This window comes from Malus domestica, chromosome 12 (genome assembly GCF_042453785.1).
Source record: "Malus domestica chromosome 12, GDT2T_hap1".
In the NCBI taxonomy this organism is placed as follows: Eukaryota; Viridiplantae; Streptophyta; class Magnoliopsida; order Rosales; family Rosaceae; genus Malus; species Malus domestica.
The window spans coordinates 24,461,162-24,478,043 of NC_091672.1; the positions used below are offsets into that span (position 1 = coordinate 24,461,162).

At 37.3% G+C, this 16,882-nt stretch overlaps 1 protein-coding gene and 1 long non-coding RNA gene across 2 annotated transcripts; both read right to left on the minus strand.

Moving 5' to 3' along the window:
• Positions 1–443: 443 nt before the first annotated feature.
• On the minus strand, positions 444–2,505 carry LOC139189970 (uncharacterized). The gene is made up of 3 exons (XR_011573833.1): positions 2,202–2,505; positions 1,467–1,526; positions 444–699 (listed from the first exon to the last, which is right to left on the minus strand). It is a non-coding gene; the product is annotated as an uncharacterized lncRNA (long non-coding RNA).
• A 1,098-nt stretch (positions 2,506–3,603) lies between these two features.
• Positions 3,604–5,097, minus strand: LOC103451207 (nudix hydrolase 15, mitochondrial-like). The gene is made up of 4 exons (XM_008390641.4): positions 4,502–5,097; positions 4,243–4,385; positions 4,030–4,149; positions 3,604–3,906 (listed from the first exon to the last, which is right to left on the minus strand). Exons 1-4 carry the CDS (start codon positions 4,824–4,826, stop codon positions 3,670–3,672), a joined length of 825 nt encoding a protein of 274 aa, XP_008388863.2. The 5' UTR covers positions 4,827–5,097; the 3' UTR covers positions 3,604–3,669.
• Positions 5,098–16,882: the final 11,785 nt, after the last annotated feature.

A 16,882-nucleotide genomic window follows, 5' to 3' on the forward strand; every position in this document is an offset into this window, starting at 1 on the left:
TTGAAAATAAGGGTTTAGGGTTCACAGCCTATTTAGTTATATGGATTTTTTATTTATCTTTCTAAAGCTTTCATACATGGATTTTAAATATGTGATTGGTTTGTGAGAGATAAATGAAAACAATAATCATGGGGGCATTCTTATTTTTGGATTTTCTCTTCTGCATTTTTTCTTCTGTCCTTTGTATGTTTACAGTTAGATCAATGGGTTCAAACCCTTGAACTAAAATTTGTTTGACAACCTTGAAAGTGTTTGGTTTTTTGGTGCTCTTTAATTTGCACTTTCTTTTATTTATCTGGATTATTGTTTTTCCGGCCCTTTTAATCGTTGTGGTTCACAAAGTCCTTATTGATCTTGCAATTGTTGTTTTTAATTTATCTTTGTTGGGTAGGCATGACACGCCCCGACCCTGATATTCTTCGAATACCAGGATAGACACGTGCTGGCCGACACCCGAGGGTGACGAAAGCCATTAATTAATACAAAAGCTAAGAATAAGAAATAAATAAGGGTTATGAATTTAAAATACCATGAATTAATAATTTAGGAACATGTTCAGAACATACAACTAAACCTAATCACTAAAAAGAATTGAGATAAAATTGAATGAATAAAGAAGTGGGTCCTACATCGAGAGAATTCAAAGACGCTGCTGCGGAAGTGTCTTGACGCCGGGATTAGATGCCTTGATCCTAAGTCCTGAATGGGGGCGCAAAACAAAGGTGAGTAGACCAAATTTATATATATATAATAATAATAAAACAGTTATCAAGATACTAACCCCCACAGTTTAATAGTGAAAACTATTAGCATAATAAGTGATGGATTTAATAAAAATCCTAGCATGCCAAAAATATCTCAAAAGCCATATCGCGGAATATCATCGCGTACAACCAAAGCATGAATCGTCTCACAGATCGTCTCGTAAACGCGGTGTGCTGCTAGTAAGATCACCGAATAAACATAACTCCCGGCCCAATGCCTGCACCTAAGTCTCTGTGCCCGTAGCCAGAGATAACTCCCTCCCGGCCCAATGCTTGTCACCGTGTCCCTCAGCCTTTCGCTAGGGATTATTTCTCCCGGCCTAACTGCCAACACCAGATCCTCGCCCCAGGCGGCATAGTGTCTACTATGTACGCACAAATAGTTACGCATCTCATAAATAACCACTTCATAGCATAGATACCGATCATTGTCTACACTATAAAGAGGGGTTCAAAAACATGTTCTAGCATCCTATCGTCATCTGTCAGATAGTCTACCAGTTCATGGTTTTTATAGAAAATACGATATATTAAAATATAGCTCAAAATAGGCTAACAATTTATTTCCTCACCAAAACATGAGACGAAAATCAATATATTAAATCAACAAGCTTCACATAAATCAAATCATAAATCCGTAGGCATGCTAATCATTTATGCATTTACTATAAAATCATGTAATTTTAGAAGGGGTCCACTCACAGTACTTAGTTGCTAAAAGCTGCACCACTAGCGAAGACGGAAACGTCACAATAATTGTCCCTAAGCACATAAAGAGTCCAATAAATAAAACTATATAATAGCAATTGAATTTGAGAAAATGGACATTGGAAACAGATTCAGAACGTCGAATTACCCTAAGAAGGGTCTCGGACGAAAACCCGAAAAGTCAACCCTAAAGTCAACATTGACCTGGGGTCAACGGTCAAATTAGGTCTAACGGGTTTTAGGCTTGAAATCCGGATTAGGGTTTTAAATGGATTTTAGAAACCTAGGGTTTTTGGTTAAAAAGGGTTAGGATGAAAAATGGTGGTTTGGGCTTAAGCCCAAACACACATACATACACTACTAACACACACACAGCCCATACACATACACACAGGCCCTAAGGCCTTATTAAAGGGCTGGGCTTAGAGCCCCTTAACCAAAAACCGGCCCAAGGCCATTCTAAATAAGGCCTGTGGCCTTTGGGATCTTTAAAACAAATAACTAAAAATAAAAATCAAACGGGCTGGGGATTTGGGCTAAGGCAAAACGGGCTTAAGGCCCGTGGGATTCTAAACGGCCTGAGAGGCCTGGTTTTGCCGAAGAAGAAGGCCGGAAATTCGGCCGGAAAACTACCCAACTTTAAACGGCTATAACTTTGTCACTACTCAACGAAATCAAGCGAGACAAAAACAAAAGTTGTAGCCCTTGAAGAGACGAAGAGAATGGTACCTCACACGACGTCTAACTTGTCGTGGTTTGGCCGGAAATGGCCTCGAAAGGGGCATGCTCGCCGGAGCTCGTGTACGGGACTTCGTGGTTCGACTTCAAGATGCCAAGACTATGGTTGAGTTCGTAGCGACGAGATAAAGACGATGGTGATGATTGTTGGTAAGAAAAACTCTCGAAGGGGTTAAGATAGAGAGAGCTGAGAGAGTGAGGGGGAGAGAGTTGCCGAAGAGGTGAGGGAGAAGAGAGAACTGAGAGAAGAGAGAGGGAGACCAGAAAACATAAAATAAAACAAGGTGGGCCCCACGGGCTCACCAATTAAGGACTAAACAAATTTTAAAATATAAAAAGGGGGTTGGGGTGTTTCAAGGCAGCATGTACTGTGGGTTTCGGTGTTTAGGGAATATTCTGAGCTTCATTACCATTTTAATGGTTAGGGAAAATTTTGAGATTCATTAATAGGATTTTTGTGGCTAACATTCTTTAGCTAAATTCATGACTATTAGGTGTTTAGAGTCCAGTGGATTGGTATCCATATCTTATAAATATGTTGGCCTAAGACATATGTTAGCTTTCATTTTGTTTTTTCATTTTCATTTCTTATATCTTGCTTTTGCTTTTGATGCATAGTTTGAAAGCTTCTGGTTCATAATATGGTTCCCCTGTGTGTGAGTGTGTGCAGTGTTTGTACAATTTGAATTCTCAAGCGTGATGATATTGCCTAAACATGTAGATTTTACACTGCTTTTGTGCCATGCAGGTGTGTGTGAGTGTGTGCAGTGTTTGTGCAATTTGAGTGTGTGCCATCTTTAACTGCAGAAGCAAAATATGTGTCAACTGCATGTTGCTTTTTATTCTGTTTCTTATGGAAACAAGCCTTCTGCATATTTTTTGCTTTGAACGTTTGTGCTTGGAAAGTTAGCTACTTGAATGTTCAGTTTTGTCTAGCTAATTGTACAATGTCTTTACATGTCAGCTTAGTTGAATGTATATAAAAGCCAAGCTGCTTATCCTTTTGACCTCATTCACTCATGTGTCTCTCTGTTCATTCATGATTGTGTTTAATTTATTCAGGTTAAATATGTCTTATTTATACAGTTACGGGTGATGCATTCAATTTCCGCAGCAACGAACGGGCATATTTTCTAGTTCTTCCTAAGGCTGTGCCACAATGCAATCCAACGATCGAAATTGTCTATATTTGAAGTCTTCAAGGTTATCCTAGCATAAAAATCATCCAAATCCAAAACTGTTTGGTCACTTAAAAATGTGCAAATGTGGTTTGGTATAAAGCTAAAAATTAAGCATATAAGCAATCACTAATTTTGTTGACTTTTAGGATGGATAACCGTTGAAAGAGAATCTAAAAATTAAATGGTTTCAATCATCGTCTAAGACCCTGGAATACGATGAATCAATAGGGATTCATTTCTTTATTTTAATTCTACAACATATGTAGTAGTATATAATCTCATGTTACATCAACATTATGCACACTATGCAAGGCTTTTTGTAATTCTTGGAAGTCAGGGAGGCTGTGTCCTTGGAATAATGGAGGCTGCTGGTAGATGACAGCGGCCACCCGAATTAAAATGCTTGCAGTTAGTCCCCAAATTAGAAACGGCCCTTGCTCTGATTCAAAATCGAAAAGATGGAGAATGTACTTGCAACCCATCCATTCTCTGTCCTCAAATCTGTGATTATCATTCTGCATTACACAAGAAGAAATCACTGTTAATTAAGTTTTGACAAAAGAACATAAATTGACATATGCATGCTCTGCCTGTGACCTTTCTAGTGCAATACACTGTTTTTGTATGGTAGAAATAACCTTGAGAAACATCTCCAATGGAACATCAAAAATGGCATCAACTTCGTCGGCGTTGAGTACAGGCTTGAAATCTTCAATTCTAGCTACCAGTCCTATCACTGGGACAACGGTGACCAAATGCTGCGCAAGGCAAAAAAAAATTACCTTCGATTCAAATTTCGTAGTACCGATATATCAAAAGAAAAGAAATGAGCATATACATGTACGTGGTACCTGGGACATAAAGCACTCTAGCTTTGCAACAACTTGAACTAGGCTTGGATCGAGTCCAATCTCTTCCATGGCTTCCCTTAGTGCTGTTGCAGATTCATCTGCATCTTCCTTCTCCATTTTTCCGCCGGGCAATGCTACATCTCCTGTGTAATCTCTAGAACACATTTAGAAAGCCCTAGCGTCCATGGCCAAGTCTAACATTAATTTGAGACTATTAACAAATAAGAAATTATTTCCACACAAATTTAGCATATTATACCTGGGTGTGATGCCAAATTCATGGATCTCCTAGTAAGAATAACTCTTAGCTCACCCTCAGCTCCCTCAAAGATGCATATCAGGACAGCTGCTCTTCTCTCTCTCAATCTCAACTTGACACAAGAACACTCTTCATTGCCGACTGCTAAGGAGTTGAAGCTTATACCAGAGTTCACAGATGTATCGCTTTCGTTATCATCCTCTGATTTATCTGGTGCGGAGGGAGGTTTGTAAAACTCAAGCTGCTTGGCAAGCCTGTGTAGAGTTTGGCTTCTTCCCCAATCCTCTATGCTAGCCATTTGTAATTTTTGGCCAACTATATGCATGTTCTTTGCAATATATAGACAACAGTTTTAAAGTAAATTACTCCTTGTATTTTTCCATGCCATCCATTATCAAAGAAGCTGCAAATCTCTATCGGAGCATAGGGATTGGAATTGGGGAGAACATCTGAACAACCATCACCAAAAAAATTGGAATTTTACGCCAACAAATTGACTTGGGAATATGGTTAAAGTTGGAATGGTTGGCACTGTTTAGAGGACCACGCTTGCAATTTGCTACTTGGATTCCACAACTTATATCAGCCAGGGCACTAAATTAACTTTGCAGAATTCATTCCAAAATCAATTGATATTCCATCAAGATCTTGCCCTTGGAATAACAATGATGTTGGAATATAAATATACGTCAAGGGATAAGAATTTTTTGGTTCGGTGCCATGGTGAATCTCATTTATTAACTACTAGTCATGTTATATGTACGTCAGTTAATATTAAAAAGTTACACGAAAAGATTGTTTGACACAAGTACCGATTGACAATACATGGTACAGTTGGTACTTAGTTGATATTAGAAATTTGCACCGGCGATGGTACGGGATTGAAAATCATATGAGATATTTTGCTAAACCTTATCATGAATGGAACAAATTTAGATACTAACAAAAAATATAAAAATCCATTTTTTCAAAGTGCAAGGAAAGAGAAATTGTTTATTCAAAAAGTTGGACCAATGATAAAATTACAAATGCAGTATTGAGTATATCAGTCAAACAAAGCTTGCTACATGCTAAACAATGTTGAAATACATCATTAGCTTTTTCAAGTGTTATATGCCATTAATGTAATTGGATAACAGACTTGTTCCTAGCTTGAGGTGCTTCCAATGGAAAATTGACCTTTCAAGTGTTATATGCCATGAATGTAATTGGATAACAGACTTGTTCCTAACTTGAGGTGCTTCCAATGGAAAAATTGACCTTTTGTTGTACTCTCTTGGACAGTTGTGAATACAACTACAAAAATAATAAAGAGAGCCAATGATTAAAAAAAAAATATGCATAAAAAGTTCAAAATTGAGTTTAGAGAGAGAGAGAGAGAGAGAGAGGTGAGGTCACCTTATAACCGGAGATCAAATGTATTTTTTTCTATTATTGAGGTGGTAATTCGACTTGTGAAATTCTGAAATCAAACATTTAAATAAAGTTTAATCAAAATTTAGTACGAAATGTTAATTAGAAATGTGTTACAATGGAAGCAAAAAAGATGAAACTTGTCTAATGTGATGTGTACAATTTTACCATCTATTTGTGAAAAATATACCGATGTGACATGTCATATGTTAGTCTTGCCTTCTTGAAAGTAATATTAGTCGTTGATTGCCAGGTAGCATAAATTTGTACAATATTTTATAAATTATGAGAAAAATTATTATGTCAAACTTGTGTGCTAAAAAATAATTTATTCTATATTGACGCAAGTTATGATTTTAATTTGTATATACCTTGGTGGAGTAATTCTGTGTATGAGTTTCTTATATTCATCATCCATGTTATGTGAAAAGCTGATTCCAAGTTCTGCAGAAGGTCACAAAAAAATGAAATATAAAATTGGAGCAAAGATTCAATTATACAAATTTACACTTCTAAACACATATATATATATTTAAATAAAGAAAATTTTGAATAAAGAGGCACTAACATTCCTCGATGACATACTGCTAACATATGAAAAATATATAATTTTAAACAAAAAAAAGGTACAAAAAATACCTCAACAAATCGTTTGAGGTGGATGATCACAACATTTTCTCTTCCCTTTATCCTCATACTCTTTACCCACGTTCATGCATGTACAATGCTCAAACACAACCCAAATTAGTTCAAAGGAAATATGCACAACCCAAGAGAAATTAATTAATTCAAATAATTATTCACTTCCTCACAACCCAAGTTAATTCAAATGAAATCTGCACAACCAAAAGTAAGAGATCAAATGAAATATGCACAACCCAAATGAAGAGATCAAACTCTAATTCTCTCAAAAAAGCCATTATTCCTAATGCCACCTCTCTTTTTGGAGAGAGAGTTTTCTGCACCCAAAAACCCCTTTGGCCTCTCTGTGCCTTTGATTTTATTGAGCATGTCTTGGAACTCGGGACTTGAAGTTTGATTTGATTGGGTGTGATTGTTGACATGCTTAATAAAATCAAAGGCACAGAGAAGCCACAAGGATTTTTGGGTGCAGAAGATTTGGACTCCATTTCCTTCCACGATAACCAACACGCGTACAATGGGGGTAAATACGTGATTTCAATGTATAACAGAGGAAAAAGGCTGAGAATTAGGTAGCAAATGAGGGACAATTTCGTCAAATCACTGTTAATGAACAGTTTTAGTATATATAATTTAATCGATGGCTGAGAATTAGGTAGCAAATGAGGGACAATTTCGTCAAATCACTGTTAATGAACAGTTTTAGTATATATAATTTAATCGATGGCGTAAATTTGGGAACTTTAACGAAAAGCACCCGGTACTGTTCACTTTAACGAAAAACCACATTTTTACACTAAAAAGTCAATCATGACACTATTCACTTTACCCTTTATTTTGTCCTTATCATTCAAACTCAAAGTTTTCAAGCCCTTTTCATTAGTTTTCCTCGTAAATTTACTAGTACAGTAGATACTATAAGTTAGTACAAGTGTAGCGGTATTCCATTGCTTAGTACAAGTGTAGTGGTATTCCATTGCGGCAGATCAATCTTCATACACATACTAAGAAACAATGCTGCCACTTCTGCTCACTGAATCCTCGTTTAGTCTGTGTCGCAACTTTGCTGATTCCCTCAAACTCGCTCTTTGATAGGACCCATTCCGTAGGAATGGAGAAGAAAAGGAAAATGCAAGGAAAGTAAGAAATAAAATGACAGTTCTTTTCATTCATCCCTTTCCCAAATGGTGAAATGAGGCTTATATACAACCCTAGCAGAGGAGTGCCCAGATGGGAACACATCTCTATCCTCAGAACCGTTGGATGAAGCCAACTACTACAAAAATAAGACAAAATACCATAAAGATATAAACCCAATAACTAAGATCCTAACATTCCCTCCCCCTTAAAATAAGGCATGTCCTCATGCCGTCAAGTTGGCATGTAGAGGCTTGCGCGGCTTGTTCTCCCAAGCCTTGGGGTTCCAAAAAACGTATCATGATAGATGCCTCCAAAACCAGTGCAGTGTGAATCTCCAAACAGACCACAAGAAAATTGGCTTCCAAACAGATTTTCAACCAAGCCTGCCAAGTTGTGCTTCTACCATGCATGGTCTCTGTAGAAGTGCAGGAGCTATGAAGCACACATCTCCTAAAATGATATTCAACCTCTCCTTTGGTTTGACGAAAGCTGAAAGCCCAAAACACCATGGCTGGCAAAGGATAGAAAATATAATAGTGGGGTACCAATTCAATCCTAGCAAACTTGACCTCAGTTGCTGGATATGTAGCCGCATATACCCTTGGTGAAAATGCTAAATTCCCAAATCTGCTAGCATTCCACAAGCACACTAGCTTCCAAAAATCCAGAAAAGTGATATAACCAAAGAACTTTGGCATTAATGATCCTGATGCATATAATGGTACTGAACAATGACCCAAAATGATCTTCAATTTATACCGTGATACATTCTACAAGTAGGTATCATCAAATTTGGTGTTGATCGAATAATAATCTGGCATCCTCGGAGCAAGTAGCGATGCATCAGACAAATTGGCATCATCCACACAATATTGTATCAACTCGACCAAACGTAATAGCTCTTTGACCATGAAGGAATGATCTGCAAACAAAATGGCCCAAGTCTTGATAACATGAACATTTCCAAAATGGCTCAAAACACCATACATCACACTACAGGTTTGTTCAAGACTCCTGGCAGTCCAAAGTCCCAAAATGGCGTGGGTATATATAGTGTGGTACAGCTGGACCCCAACACTTCTCACCAGCTTGATAATTAGCTCAAAACACCATGGTCCTGTGTAAGACATAGCAGCCTTAAACATCCCAAGCAGATATAGTTTATAACTTGCTGATAGGCTCCATAAAAGTATGTGCCATCGATGAACATAAGGGAAATAAGAGCTTAAAAAAGATATTGCCAGATTGAATTGGAGAAGAGCAGTAATCCCATTATCATGAAAATTGAAGTAAGCAAGGCCTAAACTAGCTTTTCTTGCACCAAAGTGCTCCAGGAGAATATTGTGCTTGCTTTTTTGTGACTGGTCAAGGTCATTGATAGCAAATGAATGCATAACTGTTGACTTGACACTCAAGAACTGAGGCAAAGTTAGAGAAAACTGTAATATCATAGTTTCTAGTGTAGCATTCCAGATTGCTATGAAAATTTCCAATGCATTATCCATGAGCATAGGATGCTCAGTCGCATGCGGAGACTGCAACGTGGGAAGAATGAGCATCCAATAGAAGTTCTCAATCTCAACAAGATTAGGAGAAAAAGAAGAGCAACCAATCTGCTTAGTACCCACTGCTAGAGAAAGAACCATAGAAATCAACTTTTTAAAATTAAGAGAAAGTGACTCTGCCATGATTTTGAGATGATCTGTCCACGGATAAGAACGGCAAACACTTCATTTTCTTGTCTAAAATGTCCATTTGTAGGCCATTTCAAGTTGGCAGATTTTCCAAAAGCCTGATAATGGTTCTAGTAACACATGTGTTGCAATGGGAGACAATGAGACAAACTGATGTCATAGTATCAATCATATGTCTAGATAAAGTAAAAGTGGAAATTACTTCAGTCAAGCCACTTATGAAAGGGTAGAAAATACCATTGGCCATCAGAGTTATATTATTTTGCCAAATTGTAGAACAAATCATGGAACCTCTACTAGTAAACTCCCACTTTGGTGTTTTCACAATCATCCTTAAAAAAGTATCCATGGAACACGAACTCACCCATCCAAAAGTGCCAGTCAACAAGGTAACAGGAGAAACCAAAATGGTCTCGGTATCACTCTGAACATTTCTAGTTAGGAATGAATTCGTTAGGAACCACCAATCAGGACAATGAAGTGAGAATTCAAGGTACACCTTGTTCCCAATACCAAGGGATTCGAATGCATAAAGAAACACATCCAGGGTACAACGTTCCCTAATTTCAACAAGCAGAAAGTTAGGAACCGATTTAGTAATCTCCATCCAATGGTGCGGATCAAGTGAAAGGTCAGGCACATATGTTTGGGCCAGTTCTCTCTTCAGCATTTTGTCAAACACATCAAATATGTTTCTTCGGCTCCCACAGGAATGAAACATAATCATGTCAACGGTCATATGGTGTGTAAGAAATTCCAAATGCCACCGTGCATTTTTCAGTGGAGAATGCAATATGGGTACCTGACAAAAGAGGGCCTTGTCAGATTCTTTTGGTCGGGGAACTCGGTGAGCAATCTGAATAAAATCTTCCTTAGGAGAGAGATCTTCAATCGCAGGAGTAGGGTTACCCAATGGTGGCACAACTCGACTGCCATTGCAGCTAGTCTGAGAGCCACCCTTCAAGCGAGATGCGGTAACATCGTTAATCAGCACGGTATTGACGAGACCATCAGTGCGACAGTAGGAGCGCAAAGTTGATCCTACAGAGGAGGAGGAAAAATTCGAAGAGTTATTGGACTGTCGGGAGCCAAGGACCTTTGGCTTAGGCTTCCTCTTCATCTCCACGGAAGAAATTGGTTGCAGAACATGCTTGATTGGCGTAGAAGCATGGCCAAAACGAGTCGTTGTGCGGGAGCCCTCAACCGTTACGGAAGCCCGGGTTCTGGACGGAGTTGCCATTGCTGTCAACAACGGAGATGTCAAAAGCAACGGTGGAACACGATGGTGTCTTAGCTGCGGTGGTGCAGGTGATGGAATTTGAGATGGAAGATGTGGTGCGGTTTGAAGATAGCCCATGGGCACTGTGGGAGAAAACCCAATTTCCGGCAAAATTGAGGGAATCAAAATGGTTGACAAGGAGCAAGGAGCCTTCGTAACTGACTCCAAATGCGGAATGGAGGTCAGTGGTGGCGAGTATATGAGCGACCTCGGGTAAGGGTTTGACGGCGTCGATTCAAGTGCATGGAAAAGGTTCAATCCAAGCATTGAATCCAAACCCTCCAATTGAGACTCTATCTCGTCTTCACCTTCCATAGGCTGAGTTTGCAACCTGTCTTGGCAAACAGGCACAGAAGACACGGATTCCGTAACACGCTGAACCTGCTTGTCCAGACTCGCATGATGAAAAATCAGCTCGAGCGATGCCTTTGTGAACTCCATGATGGTGGGTGTGGACGTCGTCGGCCCCTGTAAGTCTGGAGCTGGAATGGTCATGGGCGAATTGGGAGGGGTCGAGTGGGCGTGGGTGAAATGAGGGCCGTGGATTGGTGGAGGGGGTGGGTAGTGGTGGGAGGAATGTGGGTCAGAGTCAAATGGATGGAAAACAGAGCCGCTGGAAGACTGAGGTAAATATCTGGAGGTGGGGAAATGACAAACGGGATGGGAAGAGGAGTGGAATGGCGGCGTGGTAGGAGAGGGGGATGAAGGACCAGCAGTTAAAAGGGTCCTCGGGTGGGAGATGGCGATGGGCTGTGATGGAGAAGTACTCCATGTGGGCTGAGGAAGGGTGGGGGGTTGGGTTTTTAGACAACGGAGCTCCTCAAGACAAGCCTGTTGGACCTGCTCATGCTGAGCATCGAGGATGGCCAGATCTGTGAGAGAGTGTTGCAGATCGGTGAGTTGGTGCTCCAGCTCAACCTGACGGACGTTCATCATCGTGACCTTGTCACGTAGGGTCTGGATTTGAGTGAGGATTTGCTCTTGCGGAAATTGCCGGTCAAATACCGCATTCGAAACGTCGGCCACAGAAACCGGTGTCGAGCGCTTGCCCATGGAAGCACACCTGGGCTCTGGATACCAGATGATAGGACCCATTCCGTAGGAATAGAGAAGAAAAGGAAAATGCAAGGAAAGTAAGAAATAAAAGTTCTTTTCATTTATCCATTTCTCAAATGTTAAAATGAGGCTTATATACAACTCTAGTAGAGGGATGGGAACACATCTCTATCCTCAGAATCGTTGGATGAAACCAACTACTACAATGATAAGATAAAATACCATAAACATATAAACCCAATAACTAGGATCTTATCCCTCTTATGGGGTTGGGTTTTTTTTGGTCAATGATTTTCTAGTTAGTGGCATCAGACATAGAAGCTGAACATATAAGCAGAAAGACCAATGGGGCTACATCCGTCATAGAGTTTCTTTTAGTCTACTAGATTCAGCCCATGAACGTGTCATAATATATACACACATTTATATTGTATCACAATTAACTCTAGCACGAACACAAAATAATATAAGAAAAAAAAAACTAATAAACTTCATTTTAATTTCGAATCTAGTAAACATGCTTACTGCAAAGCCACAAGAGTATTGGCTTGTTTGACTCTAATTAATTTTGAAAGAAAAGCACTTTCAAATCACTTGAAGAACTTTCAGATGACAAATAACATTTCTAACAAAAGTACTTTCAGATGACAAATAGTATTATTATTATAAATGCTTCCTATCAAAGTATTCACAAACTAGCCCTAAGTCATGTTGGATAGACATGACAATTTCTTACATAATCCGTTAATGACACGAAAATAACGGATTTCGGATCAACACGATAACTAATCAAATCGTTATCGGGTTACACGATAAGAACCCGTTAATACTAGATCCTTAACAGGTTTACACGATGGTGACACACAGATACCCCGTTTCGACACGTTAAGAAAAAAAAGTTATTTTGAGGATTTTAATTTTTTATACTACAAAACAACTTACTATAAGATGTATAGGTATATATTGTATAATAAATATGTATTATTGTATTATTATTCTATATAAATTAAAAATTATAAAATTTATTTATTTATTTAGTATACTATAGGCAAAGAGTGAGATTAAAAAAATATAAAACACATTAAAAATAAAATATCAAGTAATTTAAAATAACCAAACACATTAAAAAAAATTATAATACAAGTGTGAAAAATATGAAGAAAATATGCATGCACTTGTGATCGCATCCTCTAAGCTTTTCGGATGGGTACATCATCTTTTGAATTTTTATTGTAAAAAACGTGCAAGGTTTCTCAACCTTGAAACAAAACTCTCTTCATTTTGCATATCTTTAAATATTTGGTATTTTGAAGTAATGTTTTTTTTCACTAGGTTCTTATTTTGGGGTATATAATACTTGAAAGACAAATGTTTTATTTCTTCTTCATGTTTTGAAGTAATATTATTGTGGGGTAAATTGCCAAAATGGTCTCTGAGATTTGCATAACTCATCACTTTGGTGCCTGAGATTCCAAATCGATAAAAGTGGTATCTGAGATTGTCCACCATCCATCATTTTGGTCATTCCGTTAAAAACTCCGTTAAGTTTCTCGGAGCTCTTAACCGGAAGTTTGGGCAATTTTCAAAGCTTCGTAACTCAATCGTTTCTTAACCACATTTGACCCATAATATATCAAAATGAAGATAGGAAAGCGTAGAATAAGATTATACATATTTCAAAGCCCAATGGTTTCCAGAGATTGCCAGAAAATAGCCTCAAAGTTGACTGGTCTCAGTGAAAACTTGAAAACTCGCCAAAATTTGGGTAAACTTTAAACGTTCATAACTTCTTCAATACTCAACGAAATCAAGTAATTCAAAACTACAATCATACTTCTCGACAAGAGAAAGAGAATGATACATTTTTTTGATGGATAAAGCACCATTGTTTGGCCGGAAAATGGCTCAAAAGTGGCTATCTTGGTCTCGAGTTAGCCACTTTCAAGCTCTTTTTTGGCCAAACCACGGCAAGGTAGCATAAAAAAAGGTACCATTCTCTTCATCTCATCGAGAAGTATGATTTTTGTTTTTGAATCACTTGATTTTGTTGAGTATTGAAGAAGTTATGAACATTTAAAGTTTACCCAGTTTCCGGTGAGTTTTCAAGTTTTCACTCGGACCAGTCAACTTTGAGACTATTTTCCGGCCATCTTCGGCAACCATTGGGCTTTGAAATAGGTATAATCTTATTCTACACTTTCTTATCTTCATTTTGATATATTATGGGTCGAATTTGGTTAAGAAACGATTGAGTTACGAAGCTTTGAAAATTGCCCAAACTTCCGGCCAAGAACTTCCGGACACTTAACAGAGTTTTTAACGGAAGGAACAAAATGATGGATGGTGGACAATCTCAGGGACCACTTTTATCAATTTGGAATCTCAGGGACCAAAGTGATGAGTTATGCAAATATCATGAACCATTTTGGCGATTTACCCTATTATTGTGACAATGTGGTATGCAGGCTTATACTAATTTAGTATTCTGTTTTCCATTTTTTTTTTGGTCAAGTTATGTTTTTCATTTTCATTATTTATTGATTTAAAATATTTTTTCTTTAACGGGTAACTGGTCAGCTTATATTACCTGATAATATTAACATGTCGATTTCGGGTTGGGTCATATTACTCGTTTACCTTAACGGGTATTACACCCGTTAAGATATCTGGTATGACACGAAAACGACACGAACACAAAAAACACGACACGAATGTCTGGTCTAATGTTGGATAAGTCCTTTGAATGAGAATCCTCTCCATATCCTCTTAGTGAGGATTTTAGGGATCCTCAAATTATGTTCGTTCATTGTACATCGTGCGGCCAATTTTCGTCAGGTACTATTCATATTTAGTTTTAAATAAAATATTTAAAATAATTTCTAACCGTACGATGTACGATGAACAGACACGATTTGAGGATCCTCTTAGAATCCTCACAAAGAGGATCCGGAAAGAATCCTCATTCAAGTCCATTAACGTACATTAGATCAGATGAGAGGGAACATAGTATAGACTTATAGATGTTACTTAATGGCATATAGTTGCGAACTTGATTTGTGATTAGATGGTAGCCGGACGTTGTATCAAATCTAATGGTAGTATATTATGTAAGGGTTGGTTTGGAAAAAAATTAGAATTTGGTAAAATAAAAAAAAAAAAACTTATTTAAGAAATTGTTGTCAATAATAGTAGAAAAGCAGAATCAGAGTTTACCATACTTCTAAAAAAATGTTTTTTTTTTCAAAACTTAGTGAACAGTACCCGTTTAATGAAAATTTTAAATAACAAGTATACTTCTGCATATTTTACAAAATTATAATATTTTTCATTGCATTAGTCTCTTTGATAATTATTATATCACATTAAATAATATATATTTTTTAATCATAACATATTTACAACAATTTTATATAAAATTTTATCAGATACTTAACAATATTATTTTACAGCTGTTTATTCTCACAGTACATAAAAAACTTTAAAAAAAAAAAAACATCAATACCAAACTAGGCCAAAGTCCGGATCCTCGCCCGAATCCTCTTTGTGAAGATCCGATGATCAGTGAATCGTGTTAGTTCATTGTACATCATGCGGTTAGAAATTATTTTAATTTTTTATATTTAAAAATAAATATAAATAATACTTAATAAAAACTGACAGCATGATGTATGATAAATGGACACGATTCACGAATCCTCAAGAAAAAGATCCGGAGAGGATCCTGTTGGACTAGCCCATAATACATTCCTTGCGTGCTCTGTATCTGTCGGCCTCATTTTTCACATGCAGACATGACAACACAACATCAACTAACAACAAGAAGTATGGACCAACCAATCAGTTAACAATTGAAACGCCTGGCAAAGCATGAACCAATCTCTTAAATTCCTAGAGCAAAGGAAATTAATTTACACCTTAATTTTATTCAGCATGGCAAGTGCTCCATTATTGTCACCTTCATTGGCTCCCAACAAGTCTCAAAACGATGAGCTTCTCCCCTTAATCAGTCACCCAAAATTCGCTGTCCAAGGGGAGATTATGATGCTGGTTCTAGTCTTGCTATTTGCCACCTTCCTCATTGCTCTCTTACTCTTTCTCCACAGAAGGGGTACTTTTCCTGGTTCTTCACATGAAGCTGATCATGGACCCAATTTGAGGGATGCTCATAGCTAGCCTGGCTATAGTAATAATGGGTGTGGCAGAATCTTTATTTCCATCTTCTGATATAGCATGGAAGAACTTCATAATAATTCAAGATGAAGCATTAGTGAGTTATTGGTTCTTTTATTCCCATCTAGGTTTGATTGTAAAATATATCCTTATCCTTAAGTGTTGCCATTATTCTTACCAATGCTAGCTATTTTAAGTAAGTTATTGATTAACATTTCTTTTTCGTCTAAATATTATTGGTTGCAAAAGACTTTTAACTCAATTGGTTAATAATATTTACTCTACATCTGAGGTATCGAGTTTGAGTCACCCCTTTTCTATATTGCATGTATAAATATTGGTTAGTTTCTATTAGATTATTTTGACATTTTCTAGGGAATTCAGTTATTTCAAAATATGATTGGACCATTAGAATTGCTAAGGTTTTATCTTTCCTCTTACTGAGAGAGGTTAGAGATTGGTTTTGGATATTTCTACAACCAAGATAAAGTGATTATATATATAAAACTAGGCCAGACAAACGGGTTGTGTCTGTTATGTTTGTGTCATTTTCATATAACACCTGTAATCTTAACAGGTCGTGTCGTGTCATATCCATTATCTTAACGGGTCTTTAACAGGTCGGGTCACTTTACCCCGTTATGACCCGTTAAGAAAAATATTTTTTTTCTTCTTAAATTTGCACATACCACACATTGCCACATAAATATTACTTCAAAACATTAAAACACATTTATCGTTTAAGTACTAAATCTACACTCTAAAATAAGAGCCTAATAAACAAACATCCATACACTAGTAGTCTATTACAAAATATTAAATGTGCAAGGATAAGCAAAATGAAAGAGTTTGTTTTTCCTTTCTCAAAAGTTTAAACATTGCCAATGGAACTCAAAGCTTGCATGTTATTCCGTTTACAAAATCCTCAATTTTCATCGATCATCATGACATAAGATTTTGTGGTATCCACTAGTGTAAATATTTTAA

Coding starts and splice junctions, on each gene's coding strand:
- LOC103451207 (XM_008390641.4), bottom strand. CDS start 4,826: ATGCATATAGTTGGCCAAAAATTACAAATGGCTAGCATAGAGGATTGG. Junction 4,386..4,501: donor GAATTTGGCATCACACCCAG/GTATAATATGCT, acceptor GAGATTACACAG/GAGATGTAGCATTGCCCGGC. Junction 3,907..4,029: donor CATTGGAGATGTTTCTCAAG/GTTATTTCTACC, acceptor TGTGTAATGCAG/AATGATAATCACAGATTTGA.